General features: G+C 43.5%; 1 protein-coding gene across 3 annotated transcripts; it reads left to right on the forward strand.

Moving 5' to 3' along the window:
- The first annotated feature begins 1,870 nt into the window (after window positions 1-1,870).
- Window positions 1,871-19,908, forward strand: LOC112214586 (splicing factor 3B subunit 2). 3 transcript variants are annotated; one of them, XM_024373450.2, is made up of 22 exons: window positions 1,871-2,041; window positions 3,289-3,335; window positions 3,437-3,520; window positions 3,774-4,001; window positions 4,199-4,261; window positions 4,551-4,674; window positions 10,285-10,406; window positions 10,684-10,792; window positions 11,075-11,181; window positions 11,466-11,666; window positions 11,923-12,039; window positions 12,313-12,393; window positions 14,216-14,443; window positions 15,432-15,581; window positions 16,826-16,915; window positions 17,108-17,215; window positions 17,365-17,472; window positions 17,675-17,817; window positions 18,014-18,115; window positions 18,237-18,336; window positions 18,629-18,820; window positions 19,383-19,908. In XM_024373450.2, exons 1-22 carry the CDS (start codon window positions 1,912-1,914, stop codon window positions 19,452-19,454), a joined length of 2,706 nt encoding a protein of 901 aa, XP_024229218.1. In that variant the 5' UTR covers window positions 1,871-1,911; the 3' UTR covers window positions 19,455-19,908. The 3 variants fall into 3 exon arrangements, with proteins under 3 accessions (XP_024229218.1, XP_024229219.1, XP_024229220.1); XM_024373451.2 differs by having other exon boundaries at window positions 3,437-3,496; XM_024373452.2 differs by lacking the exon at window positions 1,871-2,041 and adding an exon at window positions 2,814-2,922.
- The last annotated feature ends 841 nt before the right edge of the window (window positions 19,909-20,749 follow it).

Below are 20,749 nucleotides of genomic sequence, written 5' to 3' on the forward strand. Positions count from 1 at the left end.
ACAACAGGAGACGCCGAGACGTGGGAGTGTGTGTCAAGGACTCAGTGACCAACTGTTCTGTCATTATGCCTACTCTCTGCACGCTCCCCCCCTCTGTTGAAGGGAGGAGAGACTTGTTTGTTTGTTGGTTGTCAAATAAAGATTTTCTAATTCTTCCTCAAGGGCACGTCGGCAGGGTTTTCATCTAGTCGGCTCGGGGATTTGAACCAGTGATCTGTCTGTTACTGGCACAACGCTCTTAACCAGTATGCTACCTGCCAATACCACATACGTATAATGCTCTCGTGTCATATGCTCTACGGCCCCTGCACTACAGGTTTCAACCATGCAAAGTAAGGGCATGGGGCCTACACACAGGCTCAAACGCTGGGGTTACAAATGTAACCATCGCGGCGATGCCTCCGGTTCACACAGAGTGTAACACACTTTGCTCTCCCTTTCAAGAGGGGCCCCCTTGGGCGAACAGGGCCATAGAGGACTAAAGACGTTTTGGACGGAATGCTCCTCGACTTTGCACTCAGAGCATTATTGGGGATGGCATCGAAGCTGTTCTCTGCCCACCGGGTTAGACTGGAAGCTGAGGCGGGGTGGAAGTTGAGAACTCCTGCTCTTCTCTCGTTGACGGCACGCCACATTCCAGGCCACCTCAATGTGGGGGCAGACCTCATATCCCGTTGAGGCCCTCTAGATGACGAGTGGCGCCTACACCCTGGATGCGTTTGCTCACCACTCATGACGAAGGGTTCTCCTGTATGCTTTCCCCCAATAATGGGGGGGCCTTGCAGTCGGAGGCCGAGCAGTTGCCATACCAGACATTGATGCAACCCATCAGGATGCTCTCGATGGTGCAGCTGTAAAACCTTTTGAGGATCTGAGGACACAAATACCTGTGATTGCAAGGTTTTATTGTAGAACAGTTGCAGGGGGTGTTGAGTGGTGGTGTTATGTCTTCTCAGACCGTTGGTCTGCAGTAGGATTAGATAGGGTAAATAGTGGAATGGAGTGATGTTGTTTTTGATTATATATATTTTTTTAGAGAGGACTAATAGTTGGCAGGGTAATATACCCCAATTTAATAGTACCGTATCACAAATCATTTAATGTATGTAGGTAGGCTGTGAATGGCCTCACACTCCAGTAGAGTAGGTGGTGGTGTATGCACCTTAAGATTGGATGCGATCCGTCAACAATCCCAAAGAAGCCAAATTGAGCTTAGTACCGCATCGCCTTGCGCCTCTCAAATTTTGTAAAAATGCGGAGGGCTCCATATAGCTCCGCATTGACATGATTGGTTGACGGTAGGTGAGGGCGGGAGGTCCTGTATAAACACAAACTGACTTCTTTAGCAACTTGCTTCACAACAGCTCTGCGCTGCTCAGCGAAGCACAAGAAGTAGGAATGCCTTGACATCTGCAGAGGCAGTATCACCATAACACTTACAAAAAAAGATTGCTGTTTTGAAACTGGTATTTTGGACGCAGTAATTGCAGTTATACTGCAGTTATACTCCACTGACTGAAATCTTTTTTCGTAAGGGAAATGCTGCAAGGCCCATGCAGGTGACAGATTAACCATACAGCGCCCTGTATGGAGCTCAATTTGGCCTCTGGAGGCTCCACAATTGTGTCACACCATCCAAACAGCGCCTCTGACCACATTTCTTGGATCAAGCATACATTGCCTCTTACTTCACATTGGCATGTCATTTTGGCAATGAATCAGGATCGTGTTTTTCTTAATTAAATACTGCGACCTAGTGGTTGTAATTTGGAAACCAATGAATAATATTATTCCTCCTACCACAAACTACATTACCCAGAAATCTCCAACTGCTTTTTCCGGTTTGCAAGATTTGTCAGGTTTTCGTGTCTGTTGTTTCTGTAGAGTCCCATTGCTCTGTTGAATTTCAACATGGCTTCCGACGGACCGCCGGGGACTGAACCCATGCCTTCTGACTTGGGGAGCTCTGTAGCGGCCCTGAATACATGGAGCAATCCGGAGCTTCAAGCCAAGCTAGGCGAGCTAGGCGCACCTAACATGGGTATGATTAGAAGCAAGCTTTGAATTGAATGAATTGTGTGTAGCAGTAGCTAGCCGCTAACATGCTATCCATACATATGTACTTCCGCGGCAAAGTTAGCTAGCAGGCCCTCATGAAAGTAATGGAGAGTGCAAACTAACGGTATCATTACTCGCTCGCTATCTACACAAACAATACATATTAGCTACAAGTTCATGTTCAACACCTCTACGCATAGTATTTTGCTTAACGTTAGTGAGTCATCATGGTTGATAGCTAACAGCTAATCTTAACCTGCTGTTTTGGTTGGGTGTTTGATTGATAAAAGGCACATTTAAAGCCAATTTATGCTTGATTCGAAAATATGTTCGGAGGCGCCGTAAGGATAATGTGACGCAATAGCGATGCCCCAGAGGCATGCAGAGCCCAAAAATGAGCTCAGTATTTATTGCATTGCCATGCCCCTCAAAATTTGTAACAATGTGGAGGGCTCAATATAGGTCCGGCATTGACATGATTGGTTGAGGGTAGGTGGGGGCGGGAGGTCCTGTATAAATACAAACTCACTTCCTTGACAACTTTCTTCACACTAGCTTTGCGCCGCTCAGCGAAGTGCAAGAAGTATGAATTCCCTGACTTCTGCAGAGGCTGTATCACTGTAAATGCTGCACGGCCAATGCAAATATCGGATTGACCATGCAGCAGAGCTGTTGTGAAGGAAGTTGTCAAAGTTTGTGTTTATACAAAACCTACGGTCAATGCAGAGCTATATTGAGCCCGCTGCATTTGTACAAAATTTGAGGCAAACAGTGACGCGGTACCAAGCTCAAGTTGGCCTCCTGAGGATCCGCATCATCAATTCGGCACCTCCGACCACAGCCGCGGGAAGTAGGGCTGATGAGGTACAGCAGCCCCTGAAAAAAAAAGAATAAAAAAAAATATCAAACGGGTAGAAATATATTCTTATTGCACTGGGCCTTTTAATAGTCCTGTATTATAGGACCTATATAGCCATCTGCAGCACGGGAGAAAACGTCCCCCCTCCAAGAAAACAAATTGCTGCACCCCCAAACCTTCAGACCACATTTTCAGATCAAGGATAAATGATCTATTAGAAAGTCACGCATGCGCAGATGCTTTCCTCGAAGTGGCTGATTTAACTACACAGCAATATAAATGAACCTTTCATTTCATCCATTTGTAATGAAATCATTGTTGTCCCAGCTGTATTGTTCATTGTTGGTTTACAGTTGTCTTTTCCTCCTTAGGCCCCAGAGAGGAGATGCTGGACAGGCTCAAGGGATACATGATGCAGGTCAGTGTGTGCTAGTGAGGAGGAGAGTGAAAGAGTGTATTGCATCTTATGCGTTTATCTGATCCATTTATCTTTGTGTGCGTCTGTGTTTTTCCACTCAGACTGGAATGATGCTCAGCAAGCCCAACCAAGGGGGTGATGACAAACCTATGACCACGCAGGTCAGCACCAACCGACCCTATAAGGTTATTAGACAGTCCAATCTAATTCCTCTCATTCTTACGTTTACTGTGATTGTTTAGCCATACACTCTGCAGCATGTGATCAATCTGTCATGAACAGGACCAGGAGTTTTACCTTTACCATGTGATCTGACCAGTAAAAACTAAGGGGAGTTTTCCTGGTTAGGTCACATGGTGCTGGAATAACTACTTACCCAAATCAAAAACAACCTTACCAACAATCACCCTTCCCTCCTCCTCTATCTTTGTCCCCCAGATGCCAGGCATCCCCCCCATGCCCCCAATGCCCATGCCGCCCATGCCACCTGGTATGGGTATGCTCCAGGCGATGAGCATGATGGCGGGTGGACCCCCTCCACCAGGGATGCATATGGGCATGGAGCCTCCAGGTATGCCCCCTGGCCTCTCCCAGGAGGACCAGCTGAAGATGGTGCAGCAGAGGGCTGCCATGATGATGCAGCATGAGGAGAGGGCCAAGCAGCAGGTAAGACCAAACCACCGGAGAGGGTTTTTATCTAGGCCCCTGAGTTTTACCTGACTAGGACATACTCTAGGCCCTAGTTGTAAGGTAGTCTGTCTTCTCTTGCATGGGATGGAAGCAGTGGCTGTAGAGGGGTTCTGGTATTGATCAGTTGGTGATGAATAGTTTCAAAAGTTTACCTTTTGTGTGTGTGTGTTCAGGGGGATTCCCGTGCTATGGAAGAGCACATGAAGGAGCAGGAGCTTCTGGAGCAGCAGAAGAGGGTGAGGGCTGGAGGCTGTTCATGTCTTTCTCCCATCTAAATTATTTTGTTGTTATTGATCAGTAGTTTTGTGTCACAACCAATCACATTGTAGTGGTACCGTCCCTTGCTTGAAATATATCAATCTTCTAATTCTCGCTCTTCCCTACCTCTCTTCCCTTCATCCATCTCTCCCCTCCCTTCTCTCTCTTCCTTCCCTGCTCTCTTCCTTCCCTGCACTCTTCCTTCCCTACTCTCTTCCTTCCCTGCTCTCTTCCTTCCCTCCTCCTCATCTCTCCTCCCTCTGTCAGGCGGCAGTGATGATGGAGCATGAGAGGCAGCAAGAGCTCGCTAAGATGCAACATGGAGGACCAGGGCCCAGGATGTCTGACCCGGGGCCACGACCCCCTGGCATGATGCCCCCCATGATGAGAGGTCAGTAGTGCACACCGCTAGAGAACGACTCGTAATTGGTCGGGCCGATATTAACCCTTAGTTACCGGCAATCGGCCCTTGAGTATCGGCTAAGCCGATATTCCCCTTTATATCATGTTAACACACTTGCCTCTCGTGTGAAACTCCTGTAATCCGGCGCCACTGCTAACTAGTTAGCCTGTCCTCGAGGAACCTCTGGGCTGCTTGCTAACTACCCACTCTAGACCTTTCATGCTGCATATACATTTTGCACACTTTAATAATGCCACACAGAATGTAGACATTTCTAAGGTGATAATTGATTAACTGTTAGGCAAGACAATGTCCATACAGGCTGCAGCCCTTACAAAGCAACCAGGGGTTTCCGGTATAATATTTTTGGGGGATTGCGATATAATGCTTTTTATTCATTGATGGTGTGCTCCAACTTCAAAGTCAAATATACTTTAGGTTAATAAATCCTCAAGCTGCTTGGAAATGAAGTGTTTCTATTTTTACTCGCGCAAAAGACGCAAGGTCCTTCAGATAAGTGTACCCCCGACTGGGCAAAATTGGCGACGGTTGTGTTGATTATCTCTGTGTTCAGTGTGCCCACCGAGGGGATTCTTTCTCCAAAACAGTAAAGAATGCCTCAAGATTTCACTTTTTTCGGAGAGAAAGTAACAAGGCTGATGCACATCGCACGCTGCTCCAAGGAGTTGTAACAGTTTTGACTTCCCAACAGCAGCCGCTCACTTTGAGCAGGTCAAGGTCCACCGCAAATGCAAATAAATTAGAGGCAAATTGCGTTCGTCAGGCCCAGTCCTAACAGTTCTGCTGCCGCCCTAGGCAAGATCAACATATCCCGCCCTTGTGTCATGTATAGGATACAGATTTGGAATGGATTGAGAGAGGAGAGTAATTATGTGTAGGCTTATCATATGAAATTGGTGCATTTCATTTGAGCTTATTCAGTAGCTCTTGGAAACGATACATCATTGCCAACTATTCACATCGGAGAGTTGCAATCATTAGTCAGCCGACGGCATATTATAGTTGTTAATCAATGAGCCACGTATATCACACATGACGATCACGACCCCCACGATAGTTCAAATTATAACATAACATTTATTAACATCCAGTAGAAGTGTAAAAGTAGATCATTTTGGTTATGGTAACCAGTGCTTTCATAAATGCATGGCGTGGGACTTGTTTTACAGGACCATTGTAAAATAAGCTTTCTCTCCATGCGCCAGCCTTACCGAATGTTGTTTATTTACATATATCGAATTTGATTGTCCAATATCAGGTTGTTAATTTCTTAATTTCATGGCCTCCTAGAGTGGCGTCTTTAGCATCGGGAGTGGGGCGGGCTAGCCCTGGTGTTCATAAACTGCCATGTTGTGTTATTTATTAGGCCTAATTCAAATGTTCAGGCCTAGATTGTATTTTAAAACAGCTGTGTTTTGTTATTTATTAATAAAAAATATTCATACAAATAGTCTATAGGACAGGTCGTTCGCAAGTTATATTATACACATTATATTTTGAAGTTTTATTGCTGTGTAGGCGGCTTGTTCTTCTAGGCGTAATGTTTTTTAATATATATATATATATTCATTTATGATTTATAGCAGGGAGGAAGACGCAAGGGCAATGTTTTGCTTTTCAATTAAACCTGTCATGTTGTTATAAGAACATCGTTCTACTTTGTTTTACTACCTTTACAGGCACATTTCTATTATTACAATCCTCTAAATGTGATTTTGTTCACCGTGGGTGGACACCATAATGCGTTAGTGTTCAGGTCAATTGCAATCTTTCCGGTCACACTGTCCGGCGGAAAATATTGACGAAACCCCTGAAAGCAACATACCAGTAGCTAGCTAGGTAAACAACATTCAGCATAGAGATCACTTTTGCTAGCTAATCAAATCAAATTTTATTAGTCACGTGCCGAATACAACAACCTTAGTGAAATGCTTACTTACAAGCCCCTAACCAACAGTGCAGTTTCAACCAAAAAATATGGCTAAGAGATAAAAGTAACAAGTAATTAAAGAGCAGCATTGAAAAATAACAATATATACAGCAGTTGCCATACCAGGCAGTGATGCAACCAGTCAGGATGCTCCCCTCGATGGTGCAGCTGTAGAACCCTCTGAGGATCTGAGGACCCATGCCAAATCTTTTCAGTCTCCTGAGGGGGAATAGGTTTTGTCGTGCCCGCTTCACGACTGTCATGGTGTGCTTGGACCATGTTAGTTTGATGGTGATGTGGACACCAAGGAACTTGAAGCTCTTAACCTGCTCCACTGCAGCCCGTCGATGAGAATGGGATGCTAGGTAACGTCAATTCACTACACTAACTTTATTTGTGATTGCTAATATGCAAACCCTAACGCAAGGTATGCTAACTTTAAAGCTGTGTTTGTGCTGAGCGATTAACCAAAATGTAAGTTATTTCAGTTTTAAAAAACGAAGTGCGTCGTCGGTTCAATTATTTGAATTCCATTTAGTTTTTTTTCTTTTCTTCTGTGAGCTCAATGCGCGCATTGCACAGTTTCTCTAGAGATGAATCACATCCAGCCTGAACTGTGTGATGTAGTTGAGAGTTGTAGTTTCCAATAGGCCAATATTCTACATAGTCTAGTGCATAAAACGTGGTAATTAACTACAATGATCATAATCCATTGCACATCTCTACTGAACAAAAATATAAATGCATCATTCAACAATTTCAGTGAATTTACAGTTACAGTTCATATGAGGAAATCAGTCAATTGAAATAAATAAATCAGGCCCTATTCTATGGATTTCACCTGACTGGGAATACAGATATGCATCACAGTGGGCCTCGGGATCTCGTCGCGATATTTTTGTGCATTCATATTGCCATCAATAAAATGCAATTGTGTTCCTTGTCCATAGCTTATGCCTGCCCATACCATAACCCCACCACCACCATAGGGCACTCTGTTTACAACATTCACATCAGAAGACCGCTGGCCCACATGATGCCATACAAGTGGTCTGCGGTTGTGAGGCCAGTTGCACATATTGCGGAATTCTCTAAAACAACGTTGGTGGCGGCATATGGTAGAGAAATTAACATTCAATTCTCTGGCAACAGCTCTGGTGGACATTCCTGCAGTCAGCATGCCAATTGTACTCTCCCTCAACTTGCGACATCTGTGGCATTGTGTTTGTGTAACAAAACTGCACATTTTAGAGTGGCATTTAATGTCCCCAACACAAGGTTATCATGCTGTTTAGTCATCTTCTTGATATACCACACCTGTCAGGTGGATGAATTATCTTGCCAAAGAAGAAATGCTCACTAACAGGGATGTCAAATTTCTGTTAACTTTTATGTCAGCTCATGAAACATGGGACCAACACATTAAATATTGTTTATATTTTTGTTCAGTGTACTTGACCGGTCTGTTTATTTTTCACGCCTGCTACAGAAGAGACAAGAATGCATGCTCGTGAAGGGATATAGAGAGCAGCTGTTGCTTTGCGAGGTATCTCTAACTGAAAATACAAAGTTATTGATAGTTGGTATTCAGCAGTCATAAAAGTGTGCCTTATTTACTTTGAAGAACTACAAAATATTAATTTTGTCAGACCGCATAGGCAACAGCTGATGATGACTTGGAATGAAATAATATTAATCAATAAAACAAATGTAATATACACAACTGAAATATTTGATTAAAGTATATTTAATAAATGATTCAGTGGTGTTACCGCATTCAACCCGAATAATCTAATCCAAGATTAGATTTTTTTAGTAATTCAACCGAAACTGAACCGACCTCAAAAGGCACTAATTGTTCTGCACTACCAAAAATGTTGTTAATTCACTGAGTTAGCTAAATGACTTGTCTTTCTCTTGCTGAGCCGACCTGAACTGCCGACCTTGCCGCTCCAGTGCTCCACATCCTTACGCGTTCAGCATTTAAACATTTAATTGTATTAAATCACCATAGTCTATAAATTACGCATGTAGGCCGTGACTTAAAACTAAATAAAAATGAAATGAAAAATGCCTTTAGGCTCCTCATCTTAGTAATTAACCTTGATTTTGCACCTGTGTGCTTTTTCAGTTTATTTATGAAAAAAATGCAGTGAACTCCATGACAGCGCCTTTTGAATTCACTTTTAGAAACACAAGTTTGGCCAGAGTCTGTGGCTTCAGGCTCATGTGACGGTGCCTGGAGAGTAGGCCAGTTGCGGAGAATACCCTCTCTGCGGTTGCAGAGCCATGGGATGCTGAACACCCTTCGGCCAACTCTTGCCAGGCTGGGCGGGGAGGAGGAGTTTTTCTTTATGTAGGCGTAAGGGTTATTTAAAAAAAATAAAAACTTATCAAAACAGAAAGCCTCTTGAATGAGGTAATATGTCAGGCTTATTGAGCCAAAATCAAGGATAGCCTATTGTATAGATAATAGAATGAACCTGAAGGAAACTTTTAAGAGATCAGATTTTTTGTTTATGAATACTTGAATACAATGGCACACTTAGCTAGCTACCCATATCGTTCCTTTCTGTTAGCATGTGCATGTAATACATCATCATGCTTTCGGGGTACGTGTCTTTTCAGATTCCACAGTGATTCTTTAGTGGACACTACATCACCACACTCCTGCTCTTGGTCCTCATCTTTGTGAGTCACCTTGATTTTGCGCCTGTGTTTTTTTTTTCTCGGTTTCTTTATAAAAATATTTAGCAAACTCCATGACCGTAGCTAAAGCAAGGGGCTATAGCAGCACACAAGTAGACTACAAATGCATGTCCTGATCTAGTAAAATAAGTGGAACTGGGGGCGAAATTGGAGCGGCCGAGACAGCCGCTGCTCGATCCTTTGGGAAACTGGCTCTGCGCTTCAGTCAAATTCGGCAAGCTCCTCTCTAGGTTCTGCTCACATACTTTGGTTACACGACACAGGAGTGGTGTCATGTCTCTTAAAGAGACAACACATATTTTTTTAAATATATTTTTTTAAAGACAAAGGGCTACTTCTATAAAAAAAAATGTGTCGATCAGTAGGCCTAACGTGGTCTCAAAGGGCAACAGATTGTCTTCTGTTGCCCCATAGACTAGTGAAAAAGGCCCAAAAGAGTCAAGAAATCAATCCATGAAGACAGTCCTCTTAAATATGAATTCACCTGTATTGTGACTAGGCCTATGCAATCTTGCTTCACCCAGTTTATCAAGAAATGTACCATTATGTTAAGTAGTTAGTGTTTAAAAACAAAGTCAAATTGATTGTATGGTTGTATAAACGATTTGTTGAAGCCGTATATGGCTTTCTATGGGAATATTTATTCAAATGCTAATTAAATTATTGAAATGTTCAAATTATTAAAATGTTCACATTTTCAAGGTATTATCGCCATAAAATATTGGCCATTTTTCAAATTTTCTCCATATCGGCCCTTCAAAACCCATATCGGTCGTTCTCTACAGAAAATGATAACAACAAGCGTTTCTTATTGGACATTTCCAGATAATCCCTCCCTGTTTCTGTCCATTTTCGTCTGTTTCGTGCTTACATAACACGACGGCAGGTACATCGACATGGTTGGTGTAAATCAAAATGTGGGTCTTGTTGTGTTGTAGGTATGAACCCACCCCCTCCTGGTATAAATACTGGTGGAATGAACCCACCCCCTCCTGGTATGTCCATGATGCATACCCAGAGACAGAGAGTTCCCCCACCGCCAGGAGAGGACGCCAGAGAGGTACGACCCAACGTCAAGCTAATAGACATTGTCCTTGTAAATATGGTTTGTCGTGGTCTACTTTGTGCTCTTAAACATAAGGGACAAATACTTAACACCCATGTAAATTGAACTGGATGCTTGCGACTTAAGTTTTCATTTAGTGAGTTATCTCAGGTAAGAATTCAGCTGCTATAGAAGTCTGCTCGGTGTAAGATTTAGAAGAAATGTATATGCGATATGTTTAGTATCAGGAGACACCTGACCTAAGAAAATCTAGTGTGTGTGTGTTTAACAGGTGTGGCAGGGAGAGGAGGTGGGCATTGGCCCTAAGATCCCTCAGGCCCTGGAGAAGATTCTCCAACTAAAGGAGATCAGACAGGAGCAGCTAAGCACCGCTCCCACAGGTCAGAACAGGGAACTACACACTGGAGTGGTATTATGCATAAATCCTTAACAAATGACAAAATCATGACTTAAGCAAATACAGTAAGCTAACTCTATTTATAACATATATTTATTGAATGTTTCTTCATATCTTTCAGTAAGTTAACATCAACCAAACCTCTAGCCCTGATGGTATCTTTCTATTCTAAGTACTGCGGTCCTAGTTCTTGTTATCTGGGTTCAGAGCCTTGTAGGAGCTTGAACTGGTCAGTGAATGTTCTGTGTTTTCTATCCTTTTCCAGATGAAGAAGAAGAGGAGGAGGAGAGCCAGGAGATGGAGATGAACAACTCCTCCGCCCCCGTCTTGTCTGAGACGGAAGAGGATGACAGTTCTCTCTCCAAGAAAGATGTGAGTATTGTTCTCATTCACAATTTCTCTCCTGCTGTTTGTGGGTGAATCTCAATTGTATTTTCTTGATTCCTCCCGTCCTCTCCTTGCCTCCTTTTCAAAAGGCAACAGAGGGGAAGAACCTTGGCGCTTCACCAATGCGAATTCAGAATGATGCGACTCAGCAGGGAATTTAACTCACAACCTTAGAATTTTACGGCGGACACTAACCACAAGGCCACTGAGTTGGTGTGCGGATTAAGAAATGGTGCTATTTCCTGACATTTTCTCTCTTCCCTTCTCAGAAAAACCGCAAGCGCAGGAACCGCAAGAAGAAGAACAAGAAAAGGCGTGTGCAGGAGAAGAGGGAGCAGGCGGTGGAGAAGAAGGAGGAGGATGGAGGGAAGGAGAAAGAGCATGAGGTGGAGATCGAGTACGTCACTGAGGAACCGGAGATCTACGATCCTAACTTCATCTTCTTCAAGAGGATCTTTGAGGCCTTCAAGGTGAGAGCCTGCTCCGTTTTGATCATTTGTTTATTCATAACGAATTAACAAATGATCAGTCAAAACATCCTACACATTTGTCCGCAATCTTCTTGACCTTATTATTTACCATTTTGATGACCACTTATGAAATAAAATATACTGTTGTTCAATTTGGATATTGGTTTTCTGTTTGCGTGTTCAGTAAATTGCTTCACTTAACCGGCTTTGTCTCCGTCCCTCTCACTGTTTTTTTTTTTTTTTTTTCATCCCTCAGCTGACTGACGATGTGAAGAAAGAGAAAGAGAAGGAGCCAGAGAAAAAGGAGGCTCCTACCATGTTGAAGAAGAAGGGGTTCGAGGAGGAGACAAAAGACAGCGATGACAGTGATGACGTTAGTATTCATCTATCCTATGGTTTCTTCATTCCTTGGCTTGGATGAAGAAGACAAAATCTCAAGCAGGACTGTTCAGTGTCTCAATTATCTAGCCTACTGCCCTAAGTAGTGCACTTTCAGGGAGAAAGTTAGAGGATTGGGACATGGGGGATAGTGTCTTCCTGTTCATGTTGTCAATTACTCCTTCTTTGGAACTGTTGACCATGGAAGTCCTCCTTGCTCCTCTTTCTCCATCTATTGATCTCTCTCCATCTCTCTCTGTGTCTACAGGAGATCAGAACAGATGTTCCCAAGCTGTCTAAGAAGAAGCTGAGAAGGATGAACAGACTGACTGTGGCTGAACTCAAACAAGTAAACCACTTTCTTATAACATAGTGGTTATAAGATCTAGCTGGTGTCATTAATGCTGTGTTTCATGAATGTTATAAGTGCTGACTATATATACACACACACAGTACCAGTCCAAAGTTTGGACACACCTACTCATTCAAGGGTTTTTCTTTATTTGTAGTTTTCTAAATTGTAGAATAATAGTGAAGATATCAAAAACTATGAAATAACACATGGAATCATGTAGTAACAAAAAAAGTGTTAAACTAATCAAAATATATTTTATATTTGAGATTCTTCAAAGTAGCCACCCTTTGCCTTGATGACAGCTTTGCACATTCTTGGCATTCTCTCAACCAGCTTCATGAGGTAGTCACCTGGAATGCATTTTAATTCGCAGGTGTGCCTTGTTAAAAGTTAATTTGTGGATTTTCTTTCCTTCCTTCTTAGTGCATTTGTGCCAATCAGTTGTGTTGTGACAAGGTAGGGTGGGTATACAGAAGATAGCCCTATTTGGTAAAATACCAAGTCCATATTATGGCAAGAACAGTTCAAATAAGCAAAGAGAAATGACAGTCCATCATTACATTACTCTAATGTACCTGTCCTGACAGGTGTGGCATATCAAGAAGCTGATTAAAACAGCATGATCATTACAAAGATGCACCTTGTGCTGGGACAATAACAGCACTCTGAAATGTGCCGTTTTGTCACACAACACAATGCCACAGATATTACAAGATTCGAGGGAGCATGCAATTGGTATGCTGACTGCAGGAATGTCCTCCAAAGGCCGCCTCCAACATCGTTTTAGATAATTCGACAGTATGTCCAACCGGCCTCACAACCGCAGACCATGCGTAACCACGCCAGCCCAGGACCTCCACATCCGGCTTCTTCACCTGCGGGATTATCTAACATGCTGACCACACCAATTTTCTTTTACACATACATGTTATTCATTAATTTCAACCAAACCACTCGCGGGATCGTCTGACATGCTGACCACACCAACAAAAAAAATGACACATACATGTTATTCATTCATTTCAACCAAACTGCTCGCACACGTCAACGAGAATCTGCGTAGCCAGGCGCTAAAATAGTCCCACCTCTCCCATCTTGTTATTGGTTTTTAGAAGCATATACCCACGTGGGTGATTGAAAGCTGAAATGAGGTCCACACTCAAGTCAGGGGTTGTAATGCACCTTAAAGTTGGGGTGGCAGGTAGCCTAGTGGTTAGAGCGTTGGACTAGTAACCGAAAGGATGCAAGATCGAATCCTCGAGCTGACAAGGTAAAAATCTGTCTTTCTGCTCCTGAACAAGTCAGTTAACCCACTGTTCCTAGCCGTCATTGAAAATAAGAATTTGTTCTTAACTGACTTGCCTAGTTAAATAAAGGTAAAATTCAAAAATTCAAATAAAAGTTGGTTGCCAACTGCCATATAAAGTCAGAAGAAGACTGAAGGATGAGAGATTACTAGAATCTTACTAGGTTTACCCTTTTCTCTGTGGATTGTTGGAGTAGAGGACCTTGTGTAAAATAACAACCCAATGTTTATATCCCCGGACAAATTAGCTACAACTGCAAGCTAGCTAAATGGCCATGAATGTTTAATGCGTTTCGATCTGTCCCCAAACTTATATAGTTGGTTCAGAGTTAGTTTTGATATTTCCACCTGCGTGTCCTGATCGTGTCTGGTGTGGATGGACAAAATTAACATGCGAGCGATGGAGCATGCGAGTCCCAAGTCTAGTCAGCATGTGACCTCCCAACTTTATTACCTCTCTTTTCGCTCACATCTCTCCTGTCATCCCCCTCCCTCTCTCCTCCTCTCCAGTTGGTGGCGCGTCCTGACGTGGTGGAGATGCACGACGTGACGGCCCAGGAGCCCAAGCTGCTGGTACACCTGAAGGCAACCAGGAACACGGTCCCCGTCCCCCGACACTGGTGCTTCAAGAGGAAGTACCTCCAGGGCAAGAGGGGTATAGAGAAGCCCCCGTTTGAGCTGCCAGAGTTCATCAAGAGGACGGGCATCCAGGAGATGAGAGAGGCTCTGCAGGAGAAGGTGGGTGACTGGTTGGGGTTGAGTGGGTACAGGGGGCCACAAGCTGGTGGCAAGTGGGTCCATTTTGGGATGTACTCATGTTTGAATGCTTTCCTCTTTGAGGTTAATAAGGATCCATCATGACTAGAGAGGTGTAAGAATGTGGTTGGGGCATTGCTTTTATCTGTGATTACTTAGTACGGAAGGACCATGTATTTCGGGGATCATCAACTAGATTTTTCTTGAGCGGATGGTCAGGGGGCCAGAACATAATTACAAATTTGTTGACTGCAAGAAGCACAGATATAAAATTTGACTAAAACATAGTAATTTCAAACCTTGCTTGTGTTTGTATATGATCACGTAAAAAAAAAAAAGTATATTTTTCTGCACATCTAGGCATACCTCTTGAGCTGTCTGTATCCTCCTGATTGGTGGTTATTTTAATCTCTGCTAAAATCGGGGTAAAAGATTGAAAGGAATGCGAGTCTTATTCAGTACATTTAGTAATTAGTTGCTTTTCTAAAGTCTACCAACCTTGCCAGCAGGCATGCCAGCTAAGATAATTAGACAAGCTAGCTACTTTAACTTGATTGATAGCCTGAAATTGGCTTCTTGGTAGCTAATTGAGTTTGGGAGATTGGGAACCTGTCTGAAACCAACTTTATAAAATTGCTAGGTGGCTAGTAGTATTACAGAAAAACAACAACAAGACAAATCTGATGGGGCATGTGCCGCTTTTGATCACATACACTATATCTCTCTATTATACTTTGGAACAGATTTCCAAAATGAAAATCAATTGGAGCTGATTTGCTAGTGTTTTTATAGTCCCCCCAAAAAGTAAAATAAACTCGAGGGGCCAAATAAGATCACCTGCGTGCCAAATTCGGCCCGCGGGCCTCCAGTTGGGGAACCCTAATGTAATTTCTATTGTAGTAGGACACAATCTAATATGCATCTGTTTTATCCTGTGTAAACTCTTCAACACTATGTTCCCTGTTCACAGGAGGATGCCAAGACCATGAAGACCAAGATGAGGGAGAAGGTTCGTCCCAAGATGGGCAAGATCGATATTGACTACCAGAAGCTCCACGACGCCTTCTTCAAGTGGCAGATGAAGCCTAAACTCTCCATCCATGGAGACCTATACTACGAGGTAGATATACTACACCAAAAGTATGTGGGCACCTGCTTGTCGAACAACTCATTCCAAAATCATGGGCATTAATATGGAGTTGGTCCCTCCTTTGCTGCTATAACAGCCTCCACTCTTTTGGGGTGGCTTTCTACTAGATGTTGGAACATTGCTGCGGGGACTTGCTTCCATTCGGCCACGGGCATTAGTGAGGTCGGGCACTGATGTTGGGCGATTAGGCCTGGCTCGCAGTCTGCGTACCAATTCATCCCAAAGGTGTTTGTCTAGAATGTCATTCTATGCTGTCACGTTAAGATTTCGCTTCACTTGAACTAGGGGTCTAGCTCAAACCATGAGAACAACCCCAGATCATTATTCCTCCTCCACCAAACTTTACAGTTGGCACTATGCATTGGGGCAGGTAGCATTCCCAAGTTTAAACAAATTTGATTAGTTTTACATGTATAGACAGGTTGGTTGTTGAGCAACAAATCCGATGTGTGCGCAACTATGGGGAAAAACACACAGCGTTGGCTTAGATTGTTGACAACATGTAAACTATATTCTATGTTTATTGAAAACATAAATACATTTGCACAAAGAGCACTTCTTGTCTCAAATACATCATTACAGTTGTTGGTTAGCTAGCTAGCACATTTTTTCCATATTAACATTGACTTGAAATCAGTCAAAACACCTCAAAACAAGACATGGTATCAAGAACAAGATGAAATGAGCTTTTATTTATTTATTTAACCTTTATTTTACTAGTTAAGTCAGTTACGAACAAATTCTTATTTACAATGACGGCCTAGCTGAAACGAGTCACTTACGATTCCCCAGCATGGCAGTTTCTTATCATTGTTGGTAGCCATCTGGCCATCCAGAATCATAACAACGCACGGACTTCTGCACCATTGAAGCATGCGCATCGTTTTTTGTGTGTGACATTGTCAGCTAACCCATCTCTTTCGACTATCCGGATATCCCCCCAAAATATCATGATATTATTTGAATAGTGAATTATTTCAAATTCACTTCCCTAGCACATGAATGTTATAAACTTACCATTCTATTTACCAATATCACATACATTTAGGGAATTTATCGCGATATGGATTTTTTGTCCATATGGCCCCAGCTCTCCTATGTGGTTGATTTTGGGTTTCCTTCAATAGTTCCTTGTTCTTGAATGAAATCCTAGTTGTCAGTGGACTGCTCTGGTAGGTTTCTGTTTCTCACACTGACCTCTCTCTCTCTTTCAGGGTAAAGAGTTTGAGACGAGGCTGAAGGAGAAGAAACCAGGCGATCTGTCAGATGAACTGCGTATCGCTCTGGGCATGCCGGTTGGACCGGTGAGTTAATCTTCATCCTCATCACCACCACCGCTACTTCATGTTATTGTTATCTCGCCACTAACTTTATTGTTGCTGGGCAGCAATTTGACGAAAATAATTGTGTTGATGATCGTCTTTTTGAGAGCAGAATGACACTGATACACAATGGTCTTGTCACTAAAATTGCTTCACCATCCCCTCTCTGTGCAGAACTCCCACAAGGTGCCCCCTCCCTGGCTGATTGCCATGCAGAGATACGGCCCCCCTCCCTCCTATCCCAACCTCAAGATCCCTGGACTCAACTCACCCATCCCAGAGGTAAGCCCGACTTTAACAGACACACTCTTTAACAATTTACCGACTTGTTACAAAAGTATTAACACTGTATTGAAATGTTGCAGTATCGTGAAGCTCATTACAGACGATTAACTCTCCCTCTTCCGCTCTCGCTCTCTCCCTCCTCTCAGAGCTGTTCGTTTGGTTACCACGCTGGTGGTTGGGGGAAGCCTCCTGTAGATGAGACAGGCAAGCCTCTGTACGGTGATGTGTTCGGGACTAACGCAGGAGACTTCCAGGTTAGATCCTCCTCATACACTGATGGATACCCTACAATCGTGCCTCATACCCCTAATATTTACCATACACCAAACTTCCCAACACTCACTACCACATATGCCTATGTCGTACAACCAGTCTGCTTTTAATCTATTGGTGTATTGACTGGTGCCTTAATGTGTGTGTGTGTGTGTGTGTGTGTGTCTCTCTCTCTCTGTGTAGGCGAAGGCTGAGGAGGAGGAGGTAGATCGTACGCCGTGGGGAGAGCTGGAGCCTTCAGATGAGGAGTCTTCAGAGGAAGAGGAGGAAGATGAGAGCGACGAGGAGAAACCAGACGAAACCGGCTTCTTCACACCGGCAGACAGGTAGACATTCACATGTTGTTTACTGGACGTTTGAAACACAAGTTGACATGGACTTGAAATGAACCAGTCTCTTTATACTGTTGGATCAAATGGCCTTTGATCGCACGGAATGACATTTGCATTTGGTTGACTTGAGTACCTTGATCAGTGTTCCAACTCCAGCCCTGTGTGTGTTTTGTATATGCCTCTCCCCCAGTGGTCTGATCACCCCAGGAGGCTTCTCGTCAGTGCCTGCTGGTATGGAGACTCCAGAGCTCATCGAGCTGAGGAAGAAGAAGATTGAGGAGGCCATGGACGGGTGAGTGTGTGGCCATACTTAAGCTGTGTGTGTATTCTCTATTGTGTGTGTTGTGCTACCAAGGCTGTGAGTGTGTGGGTTTGTATCTTCTGGTGATTTATTTCTGCGGCATTATGTGTAGGAATGAGACTCCTCAGCTGTTCACGGTGCTCCCAGAGAGGAGAACGGGCTCTGGAGGGGCAGCCATGATGGCATCCACACACATCTACGACGTATCGGGGGTAAGAACCACGTCTGCTTTCATGCCAGTTTTGATACATACTGTACACTAATGCATTGCGTAGTCAACACATCTACATCCATCCTCAGGATCATACGCACACACACACACACACACACTACGACTGCGCCCGAATCAGCACCCGATCTATAGTGAACTACTTTTGGCCAGGTCTTCAAACCATTTGGACGCAGTTGTACCACACACACACACTAGGGAATTAGGGTGCCACTGCCATTTCAGATTGTCTTTTGTTTGAACCCACTTCTCGCTCTCTCTTTATCCCTCTCCAGGCGATGGCTGGTCGTAAGGCGGGTGGAGGCCAGGAGTCCCAGGGGGTGGAGGTAGCCCTGGCCCCAGAAGAGTTGGAGCTGGACCCAATGGCCATGACCCAGAAGTACGAAGAGCATGTCAGGAACCAGGAGGCCCAGGTGGAGAAGGAGGACTTCAGCGACATGGTGGCCGAGCACGCCGCCAAACAGAAGGTGAGAGGTGGGAGCGACTGCAGGCTAGCGTACTGGAAATCTTATTCTGGGTTTTCTAAATGTATTAGACCACTAGAGCCTTGCTGAGGTTAAGAGTGTTTTGTATTACCAGTTTTCAGTTCAAAAGGAAGCAAAAACAAACACTAGATGGGAAGACTAGAGGGCCATTTTTATTATCTCTACTGGTATGAGTGATTTCAACACCTAAATCCCTATTACAACTTTAGCTCCAGGAATCCAATGTTTTTAAAAATGTACTTTCATAATAACTAATATTGCAAGGCCTTGCTTTAAAAAAATGTTATCTCTATGCTTGTGAATATGGCCATCCTCCTGTAATATCAGTATTTGAAAGAGCTGTGCATGTGCACAGCTATCTCCCTCCTTCCTCTCTCCCTCTTATCAGCCCTGTAGAGATAATGAGAGAGAGACCTATGTCAACATGTTGTGCCGGGATAGGGGGTTAGTAGAAGGGGGGGAAAGTAGTGTTTTCACTGTTGTATGACGATATTGACAACTTATTTTTTTCTCGCACTCATTTCTCTTTCTCTCTCTCCCACAGCAAAAGAAGAGGAAGGCCCAGCCCCAAGACACACGAAGTGGTGCCAAGAAATACAAAGAGTTCAAGTTTTAGACCAACAAAATCACACAGAGAGGAAATGGTAAGGGAAGAGGACAGGCAGAATGAGACTAACAGGGCTCAGATTTTAAACCATGAGGAACCACTCTTTCACGGCCACAAAACCATCAATTATCACGGTTGTTTTCTTTTCCTTTAAATGATGATGTAAATAAGTGTCTGGCAGGTTTGGGGTCATTTCCATTTCAATTCCAGTCAATTCATAACGTAAACCAAAATTCCATTTCCCAATGTTCCTTATTGAGCGTTGAAGATAATTGGAATTAGATGTTCAGTGTAATTCCTGAATTGAAATTAAATTGACCCCAAGACTGGTGTCCGGTAGAACCACTGCCAGGTCTCCTCCTCCATATGCAGCATTTGTATGACCCATCAATTCTATCCTGTGTGACTGTTATTTGTTCATGTAACTGCTTTTCTGTTTTTGTAAATAAACGACTCAAATCCATTCCATGGATTCATATGGTTAATATTTTCAGGGTTTATTGTTTTTTTCCTGGCCATGTGACCTGTCACCTGACCAGGAAAACTCCTGTCCCTAGTTAGTGATCGCCAATAACAAGTCGAGACACGGTGCGGAAAAACTGGGCCCTACATTGCTATAGTCCTTACTTTAGTGATCTACACCTTTAACATTCTGTCAACATGCCTATGGCTCTATGAAGTCAAACCTAGCATGAAAAACCATGAGCTGGCCTCATGCCTTGCCGATATACCCCCTGACCAAGTCCTAAGGCTTTCTAGAGCCATAGAGCTGACTGATGTACTAACACGGTGTAGTTCTAAACTCGTCCACCAGGGGCTGACAGAGGACCCAGTGTGACACACCTGACGTCCGGGGAAACTTACCCTCATACGAACCATCCTGATCTCGCGAGCTTACATTCTGTTTCGCCTAACAGAATGTAAGCTCACGAGATCAGGACGATGCTAGGAAACACTCACTGTGACCTAAATAACTGCAGTAGCCGCATGCTGACTCGATCACTAGTACACACACACATATATATATACACACACACACAGTAACACAATGCCTGTGAGGCCCCCTCTGCACCACACTGTCTGGCAGGCTCTCTCCAATACCATTCCAGGATTTGTCAGCCAAGCGTATAGTAGCCTACTACAACCTCTCAGCCACATGCTAGAATAACTATTCCATGTATTTTCCTCAGCCTGCTTAACAAAGAGGTGACTGCTACATAACCATATGATATACACAATCTCTCAAATATGGTTAAAGATATTGTGTCAAACCCAGATGAGAAAGACCAAATAAGTATTTTCCT

The sequence above is a fragment of the Oncorhynchus tshawytscha genome, linkage group LG15 (genome assembly GCF_018296145.1).
Source record: "Oncorhynchus tshawytscha isolate Ot180627B linkage group LG15, Otsh_v2.0, whole genome shotgun sequence".
NCBI classification, from domain to species: Eukaryota; Metazoa; Chordata; class Actinopteri; order Salmoniformes; family Salmonidae; genus Oncorhynchus; species Oncorhynchus tshawytscha.

Coding starts and splice junctions, on each gene's coding strand:
- LOC112214586 (XM_024373450.2), top strand. CDS start 1,912: ATGGCTTCCGACGGACCGCCGGGGACTGAACCCATGCCTTCTGACTTG. Junction 12,394..14,215: donor CTGTGGCTGAACTCAAACAA/GTAAACCACTTT, acceptor CCTCCTCTCCAG/TTGGTGGCGCGTCCTGACGT. Junction 17,818..18,013: donor TTCTTCACACCGGCAGACAG/GTAGACATTCAC, acceptor CCTCTCCCCCAG/TGGTCTGATCACCCCAGGAG.